A 22732-nucleotide genomic window follows, 5' to 3' on the forward strand; every position below is an offset into this window, starting at 1 on the left:
ATTTTTTACATTTTACTTGATTTTAATTAATGTTTACAGTTTGTAATTAATAATTATATTTTTATTAATAAATTACCTTATTTAAACAATATTAAAAACAATTCACTATAAGGTTTGCGGATACCACGATATACCGGGAAAATCCGCAAAAAGAAATTAGTTATGTTCCAAATAAAAATCAGCAATATACCGGGACCGCGATGTAGAGGGGGATTACTGTATCACATGCAACTAAATAATTACACACACACACACACACACACACAATGGTTAAACAAATAATTAGTAGGATTTAATGGAAGTAAGAGCAGCTGGATCGAGGCACAAGGTACGAGATGTCAGAAGATCACGTTTGAAGATTTTAATCCGTATTAAAACATTTAGAAGGATTGGAATGTTTTGTGTTTTGGAATTATTAATTGAAGACGTCAATGAAATAAATCCAAGACCTCCATCTCTGAATGTTTAGATGCATTGAAATGGAACTGCAGACCTGTAACTGTGCATATTTACTGATTAATTCAGTATTTGAATATTCATGAGCCTATAATTATGTACTGCAGCACTTAGTACTACATTCTAAGGTAAAAACTAACTACATTACACTATCTAAATTTTTTTATTTTTTACTTTTTGCCAACGTACAATTTTTATTCACTGAGAATGACCCTGTATCTGAAATGAAAAGCCTAGGCTTCACTCCCAAATAAAGATCTTCAGGCCAACTTTCTGTATCTGTTTAATTAATTTATAAGCTTACCAAATAGTGCTTTATGGAATTGCATTTTAGAGATGGGCTTCATTAGGATTTGTCCTGCATGGAGCTTTATACATCTTGCTCTAAATGTTGATTAGTTTTCCAGTCCTTGTGGTACGATGCTGCCACCACCATGCTTCACTGTGGAGACAGGATTCTCATGGTGAGCCTTTCAAAACAAACGTAGGTACGATAAGTAACGTCAAAGTCAAGTTGTGTGAGAAGTCTCATTTCCTTGGTAAGATCTTTATTCTGTTTAAGATGTACTGTATAAGATATTTATAATATACTGGCTAGTAGAAAACTGTGTAGTGTGCAGAGGCAAAACAGGGGAAAAGAAAAAAAGAAGTGTTAGGGTTATTTATTTAATAACAAAATGTCAAAGTGTGTTTCTGTCTTGAGAGATGTGGCTAGGTGAAGAAAGCAGTATGCGAATATTTGAAGCCTTGAGCCTGGATTTGATTCAGCGCCCCATGGACCAGACCTACCTCCTGCCCTATACGTGTTTAAGGCTTCAAACCATAGTACGCCATTGTACGCCGCTTCACCTCGCCTCTGCGCTCCTTTGGTCTCATGTTGGGGCGAGTATTAAATGTCAGTCCCTCCTGCCATCACAGAAAAGGCTATATGTGACACGACGGATGGTTACGAAGGTCCACATGGGAGCCATGGAATCCATTAAAAAGTCCTAAACCATACAGATATCACTTTTTATTGCTCACAGCGCACATAACTTTTAGCCTACATGCCAGCTTGAAGCGGAGAGCGTTTCAGGGAAAGATTACACATCTGTAAAGCCATTTTCCCCAGAGCTGGTATGGACACTTTTTAGTCTTGGAAGATGGTGTGCTGTATCAGGGTATATGACTTACAGAATTCGTCATCCAGTCATAAAGTCTTTTGAGCAAGTGAGCAAAAAAAAAAAAAAAAAAAAAAAAAAAATTACAAACCTTGTCGTTCTGTAGACCTCCAGGTCTCGAAGTTCATCCCCTAGTACACTAAATTCTAAGGAAGTCATTTCTCTGAAGTTTAGAATTCTCAATCGTGTACCACGCAAGTGTGAGGAGAATAGAAGCGGACAGCTTAAAAAAAAAAAAGATGGATAAGGTTGCATTTTTCACAGAGGCAAGTTGCATGCTTGACAGAGTTTGTAGGGATTGGAGTCTCGGCTAAGATGTATGTATATCTGTACAAGATGGATGTCTGAGTCACATGTCAGAAACACTTTCCAGTATCTTTGTGCTACTCAGGAACTTGGCTACTTACCCTGGTTTGAAATTATATAGAACTAGAAAGACCATGAATCTCTCTCTCTCTCTCTCTCTCTCTCTCTCTCTCTCTCTCTCTCTCTCTCTCTCTGAATGGTTACAAGATCGTCCTCTGTACATGTTTGAAACCGCAATGTGCTTCAGTGTTAGAAAGTTACGGCTTGATGCTTAGCAACAGCTGCCAATCAGAAACTGGAAGAGGCAAGACCTTGATCGTTATAGAAGTTTGTGTCGTAGAGAAGGAGAAATACATGACGCTGAAAAAGTATATAAGTATACTAGTATACAAGTATACTTATACAAGTAAAAAAGGTTAAGCTAAGGGTTTAGGAAAGTACAGGGTGAAGCATCAGATTATTGAAGGGCCAGGATTAATTGAGCAGTAGAATATGAGCAGTGTGAAACAAGATAACCCGGTGTTTACAGAGACCCAGGGGAAAACTATTTCAAGTGTGAAAAGCCCTTTTCAGTCATCACATTTCTCTCAAACCGTGTCCTTGTTGCCTGAAATAGATTTATTCCAACGTTGCCGCTTGTAGTTTGTTTCTCTTGATGTGGATGACCGCTTTAACCAGCGTTGTGCGCTTCAAAGGTTTAGTTAAATCTCCACAAATGACCCTGAGGACCAGATCTAAACCCGACACAGTCATTTGATAAATTGGCCATTGCAGTGGCAGGCACAAACAAAATGCAGCCTGGGAATGTTCCGCAATTACACCAGCCATAAAGTAATGTCCTTGAGAGCTATAGTTATGCTGTATAGCAGTCAATAGATACAATTATTAGCAATTATAGATGTACCATCCTTTATTACAGGCTTTCTTGAACCCAGTCCTGGGGGTCCGCTGCTTTTCATAATTTCATGCTTTCGCTGCTCCTGGCATATGAAGGCTTTAATAATGAGGTTAAAAGTTGAGTCAGTGGTGCTGCACTTTCTCATATTTCTAAATCCACACCGCATCCACTACAGAGTGCTGTTATGTTATGTTAAAGACACAGTTTAAAGCAATTAAAGGAATTCTAGAGTATAGAAAAGTGTCGTGTTAAAGTGACGTACCTGGCTGGAATGCGCTATGCTGTTGGTAGGGAAAGTGGGAATAAGGTACATTGTAATGCAGAGCTCTCGTGAATTGGAAACCCTGCTGCATTACGTGCTCTAATGCTCAATATCCTAGTTAGATGTAAGCTATATGTAATGAATGTTAATGAACTAGCTCTGTTTCTGCCTTCTATATAGGGAGGGTGAGGCCATGTTAAACATCATGCTTAAACATCATGTGTTTTTTTTTCCTGTTAGCACAAATGTTTAAAAGGTAACAGGAAGTACAGGAGATACCAGATTTTCCCTTGTTGCAGAGGTAGACAGTTTTTTTTTTTACCTTTTACCTGGGAAGGTGCATGTATAGCTTTTATTCTAAAGTGGTTTTCAAGGTCCAATTATGTACTCTAAATTATTTTTAAAGCTATACTCCGTTTGCACCAGGTGCGTATTACAGCCACAATAGATGGTATCCTCCGAGCGAGAAGAAACACTACAATCTGGCACCTTTGTTTCCGGGAGTGTAACAATGCCGACTCATTTATTTGCCATGTCACACAGTACTTTTGCGCAGACCATGTGTGGGTGCATCTGTACTCGTGTGAAAAATTGCAAGTCCTTTGAAAGCGTCCTCGTGTCCTTGTGTAGCTGCAGCGATGTAGAACAGTGAATGCCTAATGAAGATCTTGTCTCGAACGAAGGCCTACATCAAGGAGAATTAAAGCCACGCTCGACTCCCGCCAGATCGTGCTCCTTTAATCACATCACTAGACTGAACTTCTGAAAGCCGTGATTTAATGAAATTTGATTTTTTTTTTTAAATTTTTTTAAAATGGTACTCGCTTGTTATCTCTCTGGATATGTCTCGAACCTGACACTGTACCACATTTGATATAGTATATCTTTATTTTAACGGGTAGCACAATGACAAATCACCACATGGTCTCTGAAGCTCATTTAGAGCGACCTCCACTTCCAGAAACTTCCCACTGAAACTGTGGCATCTTTGCTTCATGTGTCATATTTACGATGAAAGAATCGATCTTCATCAGCGCCTGGTGGTTCCTCACCTTCCAACATGGAAGGTGAGGAGCAGGCAGTACAGAACTGTCTAATTTATTGAGTACAGAAATTCCCTAGCATTCCAGATGTTGTTTTTTTTTTTTTTTTTTCTCCCCCCCTGCCAAAAAAATGTACATCATGTGGGTATTAATTGAACGTGCTCTCTCTCTCTCTCTCTCTCTCTCTCTCTCTCTCTCTCTCTCTCTCTCTCTCTCTCTCTCTCTAGTGGATCTGCTTGGTTTGCTGAAATGGCGCTCGAACACCAGCCTGCTCCAGCAGAACCTGCGTCAGCTAATGAAGGTGGACGGAGGAGAGGTGGTCAAGGTGTGTATGCCATTTCTAAAGACCTTAGCGCCGAAGATTTATGACCAGTACTGATTCGGTTCACTGGTCGAGGTTCTAATGTAACTCAAGCTTATTATATTTAGCAAAACTCACAATGTAATGATATATAAAATATGAAGGGCTCGTAAAACATTTCCATTTCAGCGATGGCTTTAAGCATATTAATGCTGTCGCTCTGAAAAGCCCTTTTATATGTGTTATTGATTAGCATTTGCAGAGGCACTTTCTAATGGAAGTGCTGCAGCTGAAAGTTGGATACTTGGATTAAAAAAAAAAAGAGAGAAACTTGGGACATAAATATCATCACAAGACGTATAGGCAACTTTCTAAGCGCAGTTTCTCATCCGTTCTCTTTCTTCAGAACGTTGTTGAGTTTAAAGCGATTTAGCTGCTAAGCACGTTATGTAGTGACTCTCGTTCCTCCATCTCTTCCCCACGGGGAGTCTGGAGAATTGTTTGAGCTTCTAGTGGTACAGGAGGAAAAAGGCCAAAATATGATTTCTTTCTTGTTCTCAGAGCAACTTTGGATATTTTAACGATGTTTTTCAGTCGTGTTCTAGTACAAGTCTAGACAGGCATGGTGGCTGGTTTTAGCAAGATGGAAAAAAATGTCAAAAAATAGAAGGGGAAAAAAAACCCCTCAGTATTCAGTAAGAAGCTGAATGGAGGCAAAAGGCAGGAGTATCAAATTCTAATAATTATTCTGTCTGTATGCTATTTTTATGGAGTTTGCTTGATTTTAAGTAGCTTTTATTTGTCACACACAAATTACTGCACAGTGAAATTTTCTTTGCATATCCCATCCATGGAGATCTGGGGTCAGAACACAGGGTCAGCAAGGACACAGTGCCCTTGGAGCAGGACGGGGATTGGGGGCCTTTTTTCAAGGGCCCAATGGTGGTCTTCCAATCAGCTAACCAGAGCTATAACCATTTGAGCTACCATTTGCCCTTTTTTGCAACTGCTACATATGTAATTATGCGTGTGAATCAAAGAGGGCTTTGGCTGAATGTGCATTGCGATGATTGGCCCAAATCTTCCCTTTAGCATCAGAAAATGGAAATGGTGCTTTTTTTCCCCCACTAGGTCACACCAAGTATAGCTCTGTTATCGGTTTTGCGTCTGCTCCGAGTACCAGATACTAAAGGTACTTGAGAGTTTGAGGTTTCAGCACTGTTTGTCGCTGAGTGCTTAGCAGACCTACCTTTATGCATTGTGTGTAGGAGCTGTGTAATTTCACAACAGCCTCCACAGCTAGGAGTTAGCACACGAAATACACCAGAACAGCAGTTTTTTCTGTTTGCCCTAAGCAAAAAACACAAACGGCAGACAATCTAGTCGATATATAAATGGGAAGTACATGTAACACACCACAAACCCCACCCATGTCCTCCATCTCCCATCAGTCAGAATTCAGCTACATGGCTTTCTAAATCAATGTCTATGCAAATGTTGCATTTTCCCCATGGTGAAAAATTTGTTAAATAATTAATTTTCTTTACTTCATGCTTAATTACCAACTCTGCAATATATTTTCTATGTTTTTTATACCAGTTTGCAGGTTCACATCATTTAACACTGATGTTTTAATTGTGGACAAATTTATATGGTCCATTAATCCAAGCACCACTTATATGCTGGACGTTTAATGTTGTCAACTGTCATAACAGTGCTGTCGCTTCTATTGTTTGTGTCTTTCAAGATGATGGGGAAACAAAGTCTTCTTCTCTCTCATCACTAAACCGAGGCGAGGTTCTCGTCTGAGGGTTAGGCAACACCGTGGCGTTTACTGTGTATCCTAGCAGCACTGTAGCTCTGTGCTCTTCTAGCAGGCTGGTTTAGCTCGCAGCTTGATGACGATGGATAATCAAAGGGAGAAAGATGGTTAAGAGAGAGATCCTGCTGGAATAGAAAAATATATTTTCTTCCCACTGTGACCTCCGTTGCGAGCGCTCTAATCCCAAGTCAAGCCATGGTCTGTCACTCTGATTTACTATGTGTACCAGAGGCAGACAAAGTACATTTGCAATAAATATAGATTTTTCTCAAGCCATGGCATGTATATGAAATTGTGCTACCAGCTCGAAGGCCTTTTTTTTTTTTTTTTCCCTCTAAATACATTGTTGCCAAAAATTTTGGGACAACCCTTCAAACCACTGAATTCAGGTGTTCCATTCACTTCCATGGCTAAAGGTGTATAAAATCAAGCACCTAGGCATGCAGACTGCTCTACAAACATTTGTGAAAGAATGGGTTGCTCTCAGGAGCTCAGTGAGTTACTGTGATAGGTTGCCACCTGTGCAATAAGTCTATATGTGAAATTTCCTCACTACTACTGTAAATCTTCCACAGTCAATGGTTAGTGGTATTATAACAAACTAGAAGCAATTGGGAACAGCAGCAACTCAGCCATGAAGTGGTAGGCCATTTAAAATCACAGAGCTGGGTCAGCGCATGCTGAGGGACACAGTGCCAACTTTCTTCAGAGTTAATGGCTACAGACCTCCAAACTTCATGTGGCCTTCAGATTAGCTCAAGAACAGTGTATAGAAGTCTTCATGGAATGGGTTTTGAGCAGCTACATCCAAGCCTTACATCGCCAAGTGCAATGCAAAGCGGCGGATGCAGTGGTGTAAAGCACACCGCAACTGGACTCTAGAGCAGTGCAGACGTGTTCTCTGGAGTGACCAGTTGCGCTTCTGTCTATCAAGCCCATGGCGGTTGCCAGGAGAATGGTACTTGCCTGATTTGCATTTTGCCAAGTGTGAAGTTTGGTGGAGGGGGGATTATGGTGTGGGGTTGTTTTTTAATTGTTGGATCCCTCCATTCCAGTGAAAAGAACTCTTAATGCTTCAGCATACCATGACATTTTGGACAATATGCTCCCCCTTCCTGTTCCGACATTACTGCACACCAGTGCACAAAGCAAGGTCCATAAAGACACGGATGAGCGAGTTTGGTGTGGAGGAACTTGACAGGCCTGACCTCAACCCGATAGAACACCTTTGGAATGAATTAGACTGTGAGCCAGACCACCTCATCCAACATCAGTGCCTGACCTCACAAATGCACTTGTAGAGGAATGGTCAAAAATTCTCATAAACACACTCCTAAACCTTGTGGAAAGCCTTCCCAGAAGAGTTGAAGCTGTTCTGCAAGGGCAGGCCAACTCCATATTAAACCCTACAGATTAAGGTGGGATGTCATTAAAGTTCATCTGCATGTAAAGGCAGACGTCCCAAGACTTTTGGCAATACAATGTGTATATAACGTGATGAATAGATAAACACCACGTGTAGCTGAAATTTAGCATCTGTGCTGTCCATCATCTCTCAGAACACATAGAAAGAAGGAATTCTTCTCTTATTAGACACTGTGTAACTGTTTGAACTTGTATGTTGTGTATCCACCACACCAGCATTAAAATATCTCCTGGATCATGATCACGACGCCTTGAGTGGGGTTAAGCAATTCTTGAGGAAATGATAGCTTACGGGAACAAATAGTTGTTCGCTGGTGCAATCTGTGTAAGCCTAGCAGCAATGCACCAGGTGTGTCCAAACCTTTTTCTGAAAGTTGCTTAATAGTCAGGATGAACTTTACGCTCTGGATGATCTGTACAAAGATCGTCAAGATGTTTTGTGTCTTTGCAAACCCATAAAAGGAGAGTCAGAATGCTAATGGGATGTTTTTTGTTTAAATATTAGATATCAGTTTAGAATAATTGGTTACTGGTTAAATTAGTTTTTCATCAAATTGGTTTTTAGTGTCAAGAAAGTAAAAACTTTGAGTTGGATAATTGGGATGCCGGTTGTTAATGGCGCCGTTGCTCGCCATCCTTCGTGGCCATTGTGTTTTCTTTTATTGTTTTCTTTTTTGAACTTTTACATCATTTCTCCATCTTTACCACAAGGGTTAGACAGAATTTCCTTGAAATATGAATTAATTTATTCTACCCTGTGTCTAATTACCAGCTTCACGTTTCCAGGCAGTGCGGCATGCTTTTCTGCAAGCCGTACATTTGTGTATTTGCGTAGTTGCAGGAACATCTGCATACATCATTTCTGTTTGAACACATCAGCGCATGAGACGTCTTCATGTAAAGCGTCTTATTTCTATAACTACGGCTTTTGTCGAGTAGCACTGAATAAAATAAAATATCACATGTAATAATGACCACACATGCTGTGTGTTTGTGTTTCCAGTTCTTGCAGGACACCCTGGATGCCTTATTCAACATAATGATGGAAAACTCGGACAGTGACACGTTTGACACGCTGGTCTTTGATGCCTTGGTAAGAGCTTCCTCAAGTATAATGGACACATTAAAAAAGTTAAATGGAAGGCTTTCTAAATATATAAATATTACAGCGATATTTTATAGATAGAGCTAGAGTTTTGATTTCATGACATTTACTTTTCTGGCCCTGAAATAAGCTCCGCCCCCAGCTAAATCAGAGCATTCATTCCTTCCTGTTTTGAAAAAATGGAGTGGGCGTGTTTATGGTGAAAGCGAAGGATTGTTAGTGTTTTCCTGATAAGCAGCAGACAACATAAAAAAATGACATACTGCCGCTTTAAAAGCAAGCCTTTTAAACTTTTTTTTTTTTTACAAAATGATTAGCACAGGATTATAATACTAATAATCTACACATCTCGTGAAAATCTCATAACTGTAAACAGATACGATCTCTCGAGTAGCTCGTATCTGCGCTATATGATATTCTCTTCACTTCTCCGCTGCACTCGTGTTGTGTAGTTTATTCCGATGATACTTTTGCCAGAGTGCTATTGAAATGTGTAATTAAATGCTTGTCGTTGTGAAATATGCTCTGGGTGTGTGTTTTTCATAACCGTAATGCTTACACACACCCAAATGCACACACTCAAGAAGATGAATGGATTCCTGACGCACTAATTCAGCAGGTTGCTTCTTGTCTCTTAGTGAAGAGTTTCGCCTCTTATCGCATGCCCGAGTTTAGAAACTTTCCACCATTTTTATGCACCATCGGTCGTATTGTTTTTAAGGTGTTAATATTTTCCACGCAGATCATCTGAAGTGTTTGTGCAGTGGGAAAACAAATGCTGTAATTTTCTGCTTGTGAAAGGAATAAAAGAAGCACAAGTTTCAGTTTATAAATGTCTTGCAGTCCGACGCTATGCAGAGTTGCTGTTAAAAGCCTGTGGTTGAACATTTTCCCATAACAGCATGCAGCTGAAGTGGTTTATTCTTCTTATTCCACTGCAAGCAACTCTTTATCCGCTTATACACCAATCAGGCATAACATTATGACCTCTGACAGGTGAAGTGAATAAGACTGCTTATCTCCTCATCATGGCACCGGTTAGTGGGTGGGATATATTAGGCAGCAAGTGAACATTTTGTCCTCAATATTGATGTGTTAGAAGCAATTTAATGAGTTTAACAAGGGCCAAATTGTGATGGCTAGACCACTGGATCAGAGCATCTCCAAAACTGCAGCTCTTGTGGTGGTGTTCCCGGTCTGCAGTGGTCAGTATCTATCAAAAGTGGTCCAAAGAACGAACAGTGGTGAACCGGCGACAGGGTCATGGATGGCCAAGGCTCATTGATCCAACAGATGAGCTACTGTTGCTCAAATTGCTGAAGAAGGTAATGCTGGTTCTGATAGAAAGGTGTCAGAATACACAGTGCATGTGGGGTCAGGGCTGTTTTTACAGCAAAAGGGGGACCAACACAATGTTAAGCAGGTGGTCATAATGTTATGCCTGGTTGGCGGTGTTGTTTCGGCTTGTTGTTTTGGCCACAGCGGATCATTTGGTCAGCGCATTTCGATTTGGCACAGGTTTTACACCGGATGCCCTTCCTGACACAACTCTCCCATTCAATCCGGGCCTGGGAGCGTCACTGAGAGTTAACTCTTTAGTGGTTGGGTTAGCGTCCTGCCCGGGAATTGAACCCGGGCCGTGGCAATGAGAGCGTGGGATCCTGCCGTTGGACCACCAGGAGGCATGCCTGGTTGGTTTAGTTACCTTTAATTTTGTCGAGCTTCAGGAAAACGAGTTCATAGGTTTTAGTAGCCATAAAACAATTTCCTCAACCGGCTAATTAATTATCTCTTGAAATTAAGACAAAAGAAATTTATCCTGAGACTCTACTGTTTCAAACATTATTTCTGATACTGGACACTTCTAATTAACACCATCACATCAACCGTTATAAATGTTTATGCATTTCTAGACAAGTGGTTACTACGATATATCATGATAATGTAAACCACTACATTCAGAGCTGCTCTTATAGCAACACTTCCTGACCAATCAGAATCGAGCATTCAGCAACACTGTGTTGTAAAATATACGATTCGTTTTTTTTTTGTTTTTTACTGAAATGCGGTTGTTGGTCAGTTCGGTGCTGTGAGTGTAACAGCTCTTATAACTGCTGAAAAAGTCTGTGCAAAGTTTTAGCTTCAGCTCCCTTTTCTACTTTTTTACTTTTCTTTTCTTTGAGTACTTTGATTCATGTTTTTTGACTGCTTCACCCTGCTAGGTTCACTGTGTAAAAATAAAACTTAATATATGCTGGGCTACATTTTAATGAGCCTTTGTGTCTTGGCTAGGTGTTTATAATTGGATTGATAGCAGACAGAAAGTTCCAGCATTTTAACCCTGTTCTGGAGACCTACATCCGGAAACACTTCAGCGCCACCCTGGCCTACACGTGAGTGAATCTCCTCATCATTATGAGCAGCTGAATAATACAATAGAAAAAAAAGCTTCTGCTGTTAAACTGAAATTTCTTAATATTCTCACTTCACAAATGACCTTTTCATGGGAACGGGAGCAGGAACAGCTAAATTAACAGCGCAGTAATAATAATAATGTGGATATGAGACTTGGGTATTGCATGTACGTTAATTACGTACATGCAATACATGTACGTGCGTGTGCGTTTATCAGGAAGCTGACAAAGGTTTTGAAGAACTACGTGGACAATGCGGAGAAGTTGACAGACCAGCTGCTGAAGGCCATGAAGGCTCTGGAGTACATCTTCAAGTTCATCGTACGATCTCGGGTCCTTTTCAACCAGTAAGTTTGCTCTCTTATGTTTTGGGTTTTCAAAGCCAAATAATAAAATGCATCGTTTCCATTCTAAAATTTGGCTTGACTGGCTGGAGTCTTTGTAAAATCTCCAGTATGCACCAACTCAGGAGCACTTCACAGTAACTTAATTCTGGTGTCAGACAAACAACTTGCAGATTTATTCCATTGTTCTGTCCATATAATACTCAAATCTTTAGGATGGATGAATGGATAAATAGGTAGATGGATGAATAAATAGATGGACAGATGAATAAATAGGTGGACTGATAAATAGATAGGTGGATTGATGAATAGGTAGGTGGATGGATAAATAGATAGATGGATGGATGGATGGATGGATGGATAAATAGATAGGTGGATGGATGGATAAATAGATGGATGGATGGATGGATAAATGGATGGATGGATGGATGGATAGGTGGGTGGATGGGTGGGTGGGTGGATGGTTGGATGGATAAATGGATAGGTGAGTGGATGGGTGGGTGGATGGATGGATGGACAAATAGATAGGTAGATGGATGGATGGCTGGCTGTCTGTATAAAAGGATGGATGGATGGATGGATGGATAGGTAGGTTGATTGATGGATGGATAGGTAGGTTGATTGATGGATGGATAGGTGAGTGAATGGATGGATGGATGGATAGCTAGGTGGGTGGGTGATTGGATAGGTGGGTGAATGGATGGATGGATGGATAAAAAAAATCACAAATACAGCTTCTACTTCTCATGCCTGAGAACACCCTTATCCATGATAAAATTGCTGTAACGCGTATCGCGTTATTATGCTAATCATAATTCATCTGAGTGAGAAAAATGAATCCTAGCTGCCTGTGGACCCGGCTGGAGTTTCATCACTAAACATAATGTACTATGAATTAAAAATGAAAACTGGTTCAGAAGCAGCTCTCCTTTCCCGATCCACTTTATGAACCACAGGGTTAGCGCTGTCTTTAATGACCTACGTTACATCTGTAGACAGCTGGTCAGGGATCCGATTCACATGTCTAGTCTCTGCAGAACTACTGTCTGGCCAGACTAACTGAATGATCCAGTCTCAGGTGCATCACCGCACTGTGAAGCTGATGGAGGTTATTTATCGTCTGGGTTCAAAATTAGATTTACAAAATTGGTTTTTGTTTTTCATATTTTCTCACTGACTTCATGAAGCTTGTAGTGTATAATGAAAACCTGTGTAGTGACTTCAGTACTGGAGAACTGGCCCCTCAGCCAGGTATTCACATTCAGTAGATATTCATTATCTCCAGCAGATCAGGTTTCGTATCTGATTGTGCTAATAGTATTAAAGATGAAGGAGGTGTTTGGCTGTAAATGTTCCTGAGTTCCTGGAGTCAAGTAATCCTGAAAAAAGGAATTTGAATTGTAGATTTTTTGTAAGATCTACCAGGCTTTTTATACATCAGTAGCGATTGTGGAGGAACATTTTAAAAAAAAAAATGAAGCTCTCAATAACTAAACAAATAGCAGTTTTGCTATAGTCAATAATGTGTTGCTGTATGAGGTTTAGTAATGAGGTATTTAAAATCCTCGATTTATTTATCTACATTTTTGTTTTATTATTATTATTTTTTTGCGTAACCTTGTAGGTGGACCAAATCTGACATCCAGATTTTCACTCCATTCCAATGCGATGCTCTAATTTCCGAATGAATTGCATCATTTCACTATTTCACTCTCACTGGCTCCTGGGCTGGAACAGAGCTTCTGTCTTGACTGACAGGGTTCGTATCTAACAGTCTGGCAGGCGATGGAGGAGGCTGCAGGTCGGGGTTTGGGGGCGGTGCTGCGTAGCGTAATGACCCCTAGATAAATTGAGTTCACAGGAAGTGATGAGCTCTAAGCCCATGGGGAGAGGACACACTGTCCTTTCTCCGTCTTGTTCATTAAAAGCTTCTCAGCAGAGTGGTGAGGACATACCTGTTCCTACTCTACTGTTTGTGTTTTTCAGTTTTCGCTGTGTTCAGATAATTTCTAATATTTGGAAACTTACATTTATTTTAATGTTACTTTTTTTTCCCTTTTATTTATATATGTATATATATTTATATATGTATTTATATATGTGTATATATATATATATATATGTATATGTACAGATATATTTATTTATTTATTTATATATATAATATGTATATATATATAATATGTATATGTACAGATATATATATATATATATATATATATGTATATATATATATATATATGTATATAATATGTATATGTACAGATATATATTTATTTATTTATTATATATATATATATATATATATATATATATATATATATATATATATATATATATATAATATTTTCAATATATCTGTGCAATGGATCTGGCTAGATTTTCTTTTGTTTTTTTTTTCTTTTTATGCAGTTAAAATTTCTTCTTGCTCTGAATTAAGCTCCATTTCCAAGGCACATAGATTTAGATAAATATTAAAACGATTTTTAAGTGTTTATTTATTTAGCTATTTATTTATTAAATGGTGGATTAATGTAATGGCTATTAAAATGGTGCCATTTCTTCCCAGAAAAATTAGCAAGAAATTTGATTATTATCGAAGTGTAATAATGAAGTAAGGCAATCTGGAAGATTAAGGTTTATATTCTGTAGAAATCACTTTGATTAAATTATTCAGTTTTCGGCCATCGATCCTGTCTGAAATCACCACGCAGACTTCCCCAGAGCAGTGATTATCTTCAGCTTTTAATAAAATTAAAGACTAATGGACTGGATTTGAGATCCCACTCATGTTTTAATAAATACCTGTGTTTCTGTTATGGAGCATTGTTTTGAATGGTACACTGGTGTTCAGGTTATATTAATTTGCATACTACACACACACACACACACACACACACACACACACACACACAAGCTTGACTGTCATCTGACTGTCATTTCTCATAAATGTTTTGTTTATTGCACAGCTTAAACTGTGTGTGTGTGTTTTCTTCTATAGACTCTATGAGAATAAAGGAGAATCAGATTTCATGGAGTCCGTGAGGAATCTCTTCACCTCCTTCAGCATCATGATGAACAGTGACGCTGAGAGCACCAGCATGGTCAAGGTACATGAGCACATAATGATGCGTTATCGTGCAAATGTCTAATCACAGTTGATCTGTCGTGAAGCTCATGCAGTTTAAGCTCACAGATCTTCTCAAAGAGCCATCTTTCAGCAAGCCATGAACCCTCCTCTACCTCTTCTACCCGTTGGTGTACTTCAGGTTCGGACTAGACTGATATTGATAAGATAAATGAAAATGCTACACTTTTCTGCGCATCATGGGTGTCAGTGCTGCTGTCATTTTAGTGTCTATATAAAATAGAAATGATTGAATATTGAAATAGAATTTTTTTTTTTTTTTTTTAATCTTGTTTCTTTCAGTACTTTTTTTAGTGGAAACTCACCGAACCAAATTAACAATGATTTCAGGGGAGTTTTAGAATTTTATATTTTTTGCCATATTTATGAATCCAGCTTCTAGGAAGAAATACATGTAAGAACTTATTTATTTATTTATATTTATATTTATATTTATATTTATTAATTAAACCGAAACAAATCGAGAGATGAATCCATTTTGGAATACCAGTTTACATTGATGATCCAGCTGACCCAAGGCAGGATTAAAGGTTTGGCAACCTTAAAAAAGAATAAAAAATTATTCGACAGTCAATTAGATCAGTGTTTTAAAGCTACGAAGCAAATCTAGTAAACAACTAATGGAGGTTCTTCTCACCGAGAATCAGTTAAAAGCTTAAATATAGACAGATCTTCATATCCATTCTTAAGGACACCATCAATCCATATAATCTCAACTGGGACTGGTTTATCATCCGCTATTAATTCTACTTTGTAAGTTTTTGGGGTGAAGGAAGGAACAAGGTGGGTCTGGGTTGTCCAAGATGGCTGCCTCCATAATGTTAGTGGGGAATCTTATTTAATTTTTTTTTTTTTTTTTTTAATAAACGTAGGTAATTGCATCTTATACCATGTCCAAAGCCGCATTTAGTCCATTTGAAATTTTCAGTGAGTTGGATGTTGGTGTAATGGATAGATTTCCATTTCAGCGTAATGGACAGAGTCGGTATAATGGATAGATTTCCATTTCAGTGTAATGGATAGACTTCCATTAAACCATTAGCCCATTACTTGCTCTGGCACTCCAAAGACTGAACAGTCGGATATCTGGATGTTTAATCTACATATGTAATTAGAGAACAAATTGTTTACATTCATTCTTTTCACTAAGCTTTTCTTTATTTTAATTTTTTTTATTCTATTTATGCTGGCACAGATTCAAATGTAAATTATGAATGTAAAACCCAGCCTACCTGACATTTGGATTGATCTCCACTTATTATGTGCAAATACTGATACACTGTATTGCCAAAAGTTTTGGGACACCCCTCCAAATCATTGAATTCAGGGGTTGGGCTCGATCCCTTAGTTCCAGTGAAAGAAACTCTTAATGCTTCAGCATACCAAGACATTTTGGACAATTTCATGCTCCCAACTTTATGGAAACAGTTTGGACATGACCCCTTCCTGTTCCAACATGACTGCACACCAGTGCACAAAGCAAAGTCCATAAAGACATGGATGAGAGAGTTTGTTGTAGAGGAACTTGACTAGCCTGCACAGAGTCCTGACCTCAACCCCATAGAACACCTTTGGGATGAATTTAGGGCAACTCCATATTACATTCATGTGCATGTAAAGGCAGATGTCCCAAAACTTTTGGCAATATAGTGTATGTGTTAGGGATGTGTATTATATAATTAGTTTTAATCTCTTCAGAGTGTGAAGTTATTTGTTCTGTCCTCTGGTGTATGTGTGTGTTTCACTGTTAAATGCTTTGAATATTGTGTTAGTGCTTTGTGTTCTGGCTCCTGGCTGTTTTTCTTCTGAACTCTGTTTGTGTCCTCTTTTTTTCCTCCCTGTTTTTCTCCGTTTGTCCGTTTTCTCTTCGTCGTCCTCACTCCTGGACTCTTTAGCTGCTCCTCAAGGTATTCTGCCATTGCTTTTCTTCTTTCTCCGCTTCTATCACGTTATGTTCGGAACTTTCTGGCCTTGAATCCTAACCCACGTGTTGTCAGCGCCACACTGTTTGAGTAACACAAACAAAGTACAGTTAGAAGAGTCACATGAAAAGGAATGCTGTAGCAGGATGTGTAATTAATGTCCATTCAGTACAGCTTGTTCTGGAGGAGGTGAGAAAAAGGAAACGTTTCATCCTGAATTCTGATGGCTTTGCGTCCTCAAGGAAAGAAAAACGGTTATGTTCTGTCCTTTCTGTCGCACTCGTTTAACCTGTTTGAATCTTCATCTTCCTTCCTTCCTCTCCCTCTCTTCTCCTAACTCCTATCCACTACTTAACCTCTTCAACCTCCTTCCACCTTTTACGATGTTTATTTCCTCAGTTTTTTTTTTTCTTCCTACCCTCCTTCCCCTTTCCCCTCACTTCTCACATCACACCTTTATCCACCATTCCCTTTATATAATTTCCTTCCTTCCTTCCTTCCTTCCTTCCGACAAACTTCACTCCTTCCTTCCTTCCTTCCTTCCGACAAACTTCACTCCTTCCTTCCTTCCTTCCTTCCTTCCTTCCTTCCTTCCTTCCTTCCTTCCGACAAACTTCACTCCTTCCTTCCTTCCTTCCTTCCTTCCTTCCGACAAACTTCACTCCTTCCTTCCTTCCTTCCGACAAACTTCACTCCTTCCTTCCTTCCTTCCGACAAACTTCACTCCTTCCTTCCTTCCTTCCGACAAACTTCACTCCTTCCTTCCTTCCTTCCTTCCGACAAACTTCACTCCTTCCTTCCTTCCTTCCTTCCTTCCGACAAACTTCACTCCTTCCTTCCTTCCTTCCTTCCTTCCTTCTTTCCGACAAACTTCACTCCCTTCCCTTCCTCCCTTCCCTCCGACAAACTTCACTCCCTTCCCTTCCTCCCTTCCCTCCGACAAACTTCACTCCCTTCCCTTCCTCCCTTCCCTCCGACAAACTTCACTCCCTTCCCTTCCTCCCTTCCCTCCGACAAACTTCACTCCTCAACACCCCAGTATAGAGAGTGGCAGCAAACAGGCACAAAATCTTGATTGCACAGCATTAAAAGCGAGCAGCACCTTGTCATTCTCGGGGCAATACCTGCTGGAGGTGGGCTCCAGAGACTCCGATGTAATTTGGTTCTTTAGTTTTCAAAGGTAAACACTCGAGCTGCCCTCATTTCAAAGCTGACACTTCAGTCAAATCAAATCTGTATCAGAGAGAGAGAGAGAGAGAGGGAGAGAGCCAGAGAGAGGGAGAGCCAGAGAGAGAGAGAGAGAGAGAGAGGGAGAGAGCCAGAGAGAGGGAGAGCGAGAACCCATCAAAGAAACTTCAGATGCCTCATGTGCTGTTGTTTCTCTCCGTAGATTCCCACTCAAAGCCCCAGTCTTAATGATCACTAAACCAGACCCTGGGCCAGGAGACAAGTGGCACAGCCTGCAATTTTGTCTCACCTGTTCACCACAGATTCACTTTGCCAAGACACAGGGAAAGAAAAAAACATGCTACCTTCTTTCTGAAACTTAGCAGTTATGTTCTTTTCATGACTGAAATTAATCAGGAACCCACACAGGTATGAAATTGTATTTCACCTGCAACATTCCCCATCATGAATTTCCTCTGCCTTGAGTTTTCAGTGCAGTTTAAGCTGTGGTGTCGAGCAGGTCAGATTCATTTCCTTCTGGGGGGAAAAAAATAAAGGTGGCCTAATTTCTGACACAAGCTCCGGTTTTCCTTCCAACGTTTGTTCCATTGTGTCACGGCATGAAAATCAATACTGTATCCTTAAGCAAGGACACTTGGTTTGCTGTTGTCAGGACTGTGACTTATACACCTTATATTGGTGTGAGAGTATGTGTGGTGAAATCAGTAGGTTATGATATAACAGTATTTATCAAGTACAGTGTTATGGCTATACAATATTATATATGTGGCTATAACAAAACACTATTTTTAATTTTTTTTTTTAATAAATTCGATTAACATTTGCTAGAGCTGTCTGTTACTGTGATACAGCTATCCAGCCAGTCATCCATCCAGCCACCCATCTATTTGTGTCCGTCCGTCCATCCAGTCATCCATCCAGTCAGCCATCTATTCATCCATCCAGTCAGCCATCTACTCATTTATCCATCCTTCCGTCCAAACATCAGTCCATCCATCCACCAGTTTGTTCGTCCATCCATCCACCAGTTTGTTCGTCCATCTGTGTATCCATCCACCTGTGTATCCATCCAGACATCCAGCAATTTGTTTCTTTGGTTGGTTTGCTGGATGTTTGTAATACTGACACAAAAAGTGTTTTAAAAAAACGTTTTGTGTTCTACTCAAAATCACATCCATCCAGTTTGGTTGGTTGGTTAAGTGGTTGGCTGGTTAGTTGGGTAGTTAGTTATTGTTATCATTACAACACCTTCGGTTTGCTACCAAGAAGTTTGTAATACTGACAAAAGTTCTTTAAAAAAAAATGTTTTGCACTCAAAAACCCATTTAACCCAGAAACAATTCCTTTCTTCCTTTATTTTCCCCTCCTGCCCTCCCTTCTGTCCTGACATGTCATTAATATTGTACATCGCAGTTATCAACAGAAAGCAGCACCATACACAAACTATAGCTTAAAGGACAGAAGTTCAGATGGTTGACAAATTAAAGGAGAACCTTGTGGCTCTGGCAATGTCCAAATTTGAGAGTTTTTGTGACTATCATCATAAATGATCACATTTATCCTCTGATAAACCATTTCTATCCTGATGCAAACAGACTCTTCCAGGACCCAACCCCATGAACAGGGGCTCACTAAATGGTTTGATGGGGATGAAAACCATGTGATTCTATGGTCACCGGATCTCAGCTCAGTCGAGCACTATGGGAGAAATGGGAGGTTTTGTGGTAGACTGCATGCTCTTTTGGAAGAACGCTGCTAAGTTTTCCTAAACTTTCATAGACTCCTTTCTGGTGGTGACTTTCATCTTACTAAGACACGTCATGTTGGTTTTTCATTTAGTTTATCACCCCTCTGTAGTTAAAATCATTTGCACCCTCCTCCATATATCCACATGGCTCTCTCCATAGATTGCACACTCCTCCATGACCTCTCATAAGACTCTGTATCATAAAACGGCCGTAGAAATGAAAATATATTACACGGATTCATGAACCACACTCAGAGGAGCAGCAGGGAGAGAGGTGAAAATACTGGACCCTTCATCAGCCGCTCCACTGCTATTGATTGTCAGTGTGTGAAGGCTTATTTACAGCTCGTGAATCTATGTGCTCAGCATGGGGACTCGCAGAGTTATTGACTGACTCGTTTGGGCAACAAAGCATCGAGGAAGAATCCAGTTAGGGAACTCTTCAGCATGGGGTTTGGAGACCAGGGATGGATTTGTGTAAATAATATTCACAGTCTTTGTCAATTTGTAAACAGCGAGAATGTTCTGTTGATCTGTTTTAATTCTTGACGTCACAGATTTTTCTTTCTTTTTTTAATATACATCTCTTCTTAAATATTAACCCATTTTTGGAGTTTGTATTAGAATTTTAGCAATAGCTAACAGTGCTTTTGTTACATTCATCCCTCTTTTTATTGATTGCTCTGAAATTTCTGATGGTGAATATGTCTTCACTTGTCTCCAGGGTGCAGCACTGAAATACGTTCCTACCATTGTCAATGATGTCAAACTGGTCTTCGACCCAAAGGAGCTCAGGTGGGTTCTCCATCTCCATCATATACTGGCACACAAACACTACACTACGCTTGTATGTTTTTTCATTTCATTGTGACAGCAGTCACACGGTTTGGTGGAGTTACTAACCTGGTACACTCTTTCCATTACATTAAGTGTGTGGGAGGAAAAAAATGAAGAGATGAGTTGTAAGGAAGTGAAAGCCATTTCCCATGTGACACCAAAGCTGCTAATAAACAGCAGTGACGTTAACAAGACCTGAGGAGATTTAGAGTTTAATTTAACCCAGAACTTTCTGGATTTTCTGTTGTAATCTATGGGAGTGTTATGAGACACTACTGAAGGTAGTGTCTTGCTTCATGGTCTATTTAAAAGTGATCTATTTTATTTTCTTTACATGGTGGTCTGACTTACGACTCCTGGACACTCTTTTTGTGCCAGCAAAGTGTAGAATAAATTTCATGAAGCCTCTCAGAACATAATCCACTTTATATCCGTTTCAGTATTTAAATGTGTTTTAATAATATTTTCTTGCCTATTTGCCAGAGAGCTAATTCCTGAACTTTCCACTGTCGATGTTGACATTTTATTTATTGGCCTGCTTGGTTTTTTTCTTTCTCGTTCCCTCTGTTTGTTTATTAATTTATTAATTCAATTATTTAATAGTAAGTAACACCAATAGGCTAAAAAGGGTAATAATGAATAAAAATCCAGTATTTTGCTACTGGTCAATTATACCACATGTTAATGTCCGGTAATAGGATAATCTGTTATGTCTAAAGCTGGGGGAAAAAATCACAGTGGTCCACGAAGAGCTAGTGCTCTTGGAACCCTGGCAGGAAGCATACTTAATCGCGGTATGCTCACTTCATGGAAATAGAGACAAAGTGTGTGACGATTAGCACTGTTCTGCGTAATGGTCTTGTTATCTCTCCTATTAGGTTTAAGGCTGTTCATATCTTCTGGGAAATTTAAATGTAATTGACAGTACAGTTTAATTCAGCAATGCAGTGATATGAAGAGAAAAAAAATATATTACGTGATAAAGAAACAGTGGGCCAGGTCTCGCGATCAATGTATTTTCTCTCAGAGAGACATAATTATGTGGCGCTGGTGTGCTGATTGTAGAGGGAGTATGTAGTGAGTAATGCACGCTCCTCCGCAACTCGCCCGTCTCTCAGCCTTTAGCGTACGCAGCAACGAGGGCCGTAAATTAAATCAAGGCTGAAGATAGGATTTACATTCTGCAAATTTGACAAATTAGGCGCTCGTCGTTCTTGTGGTGTTATGGGTGGAAGAAGAAAAGAAATGCTCATTTAGTTTGGGCTCTTAAATGGCCCTTTGAAAGAGATTCTGCTGTCATAGCTGCTTTTCCCCTCATTTCGGAATTATCTTTAGCCCTTGGCTTGTCTAAGTGGCTGATTTCATCATCGTTTTAACACACACACACACATAACAGCACATAGATGCATTTAAATATTTTAAGTCTCTCTTTTTCCCCCCATTTTAATTCACTCTCTGATTAATCATGTTAGTCATGTTGCCATGGAAACGCCGGGCAGCGGTTGCACAGGTTAATGTGGTCCGTTGGCATCGTTTGATTATTATTGGCACATAGAGACCGTGCCGGTGTTACTCTGAAACCCGTACATGAGGCACTTGTTTGTGCTGTACAAACACTCATATTTATGCTTGTGTTTTCCATTATAAACCCTTATAACAAGCTTTCCCTAACAAGTCATAAAATCTGTACCAGCTTTATGCTACAAACATTACCCACAGCTGTATGCAGACACCCAATCAGAAGACTTAAACAGCACTCCCCCTTGTCTGCGATTGGTCCAAATATCACATGACCGCGTATTGTGTTTTTTTGCATAGCGAATGTTATGCAAGAGAAGTGGAATTATTGGACCGAATCACTTCATCGTCCATCTTATCAGTTAGGTGTTTAACCTCCTTATAGAGTACTTATTTTTGGCAAAATGTTATTTGTGGAAGAACATTGGCTTGATGACTCGTAACAAGAGGAAATGTACTGGAACGTGTTTGGCTAAACTGGCAAACTTATTAAGAAAGCCTAGTTTTTTCATTTAATCACAAAAAATGAGCACCTTCAGAAACTAAAACAGGCATACAATTGACTATAAACAACATGCTTCATTAATAACGGAAACATTGTAAGCTTTGGCAGATTGCTGTGTTATAGGTACAGCGTCCTTCTTATGATCATGAGTTTAAATTTCTGATGTTTCGTGGCTGCTTTAATGGTGCGATACTCATACTCTGTTTCTGTGGTCAATCACAGGGCCAGTAGCCATGGGGTGGGTGTCTGTGAGGTCATGTATGTGGAAGAGTGCAGGGAGCGCATTCCTCTGAGCATGGTACAGTAATATAAAAAGGGGGGTTGAGGGGGT

At 39.6% G+C, this 22732-nt stretch overlaps 1 protein-coding gene across 2 annotated transcripts in view; it reads left to right on the top strand.

The window, feature by feature from the left end:
• The window catches only part of dock1 (dedicator of cytokinesis 1), a 268380-nt gene that overhangs the window by 79060 nt on the left and 166588 nt on the right, over positions 1-22732 (top strand). For both annotated transcript variants that reach the window (XM_058405904.1, XM_058405905.1), the window contains exons 19-24: positions 4353-4450; positions 8677-8766; positions 11071-11171; positions 11411-11539; positions 14538-14646; positions 20266-20336. In XM_058405904.1, the coding sequence (XP_058261887.1) occupies positions 4353-4450; positions 8677-8766; positions 11071-11171; positions 11411-11539; positions 14538-14646; positions 20266-20336 (598 nt within the window). The remainder of the gene's footprint in view (positions 1-4352; positions 4451-8676; positions 8767-11070; positions 11172-11410; positions 11540-14537; positions 14647-20265; positions 20337-22732) is intronic.

The sequence above is a fragment of the Hemibagrus wyckioides genome, linkage group LG13 (assembly GCF_019097595.1).
Source record: "Hemibagrus wyckioides isolate EC202008001 linkage group LG13, SWU_Hwy_1.0, whole genome shotgun sequence".
Classification (NCBI taxonomy): Eukaryota; Metazoa; Chordata; class Actinopteri; order Siluriformes; family Bagridae; genus Hemibagrus; species Hemibagrus wyckioides.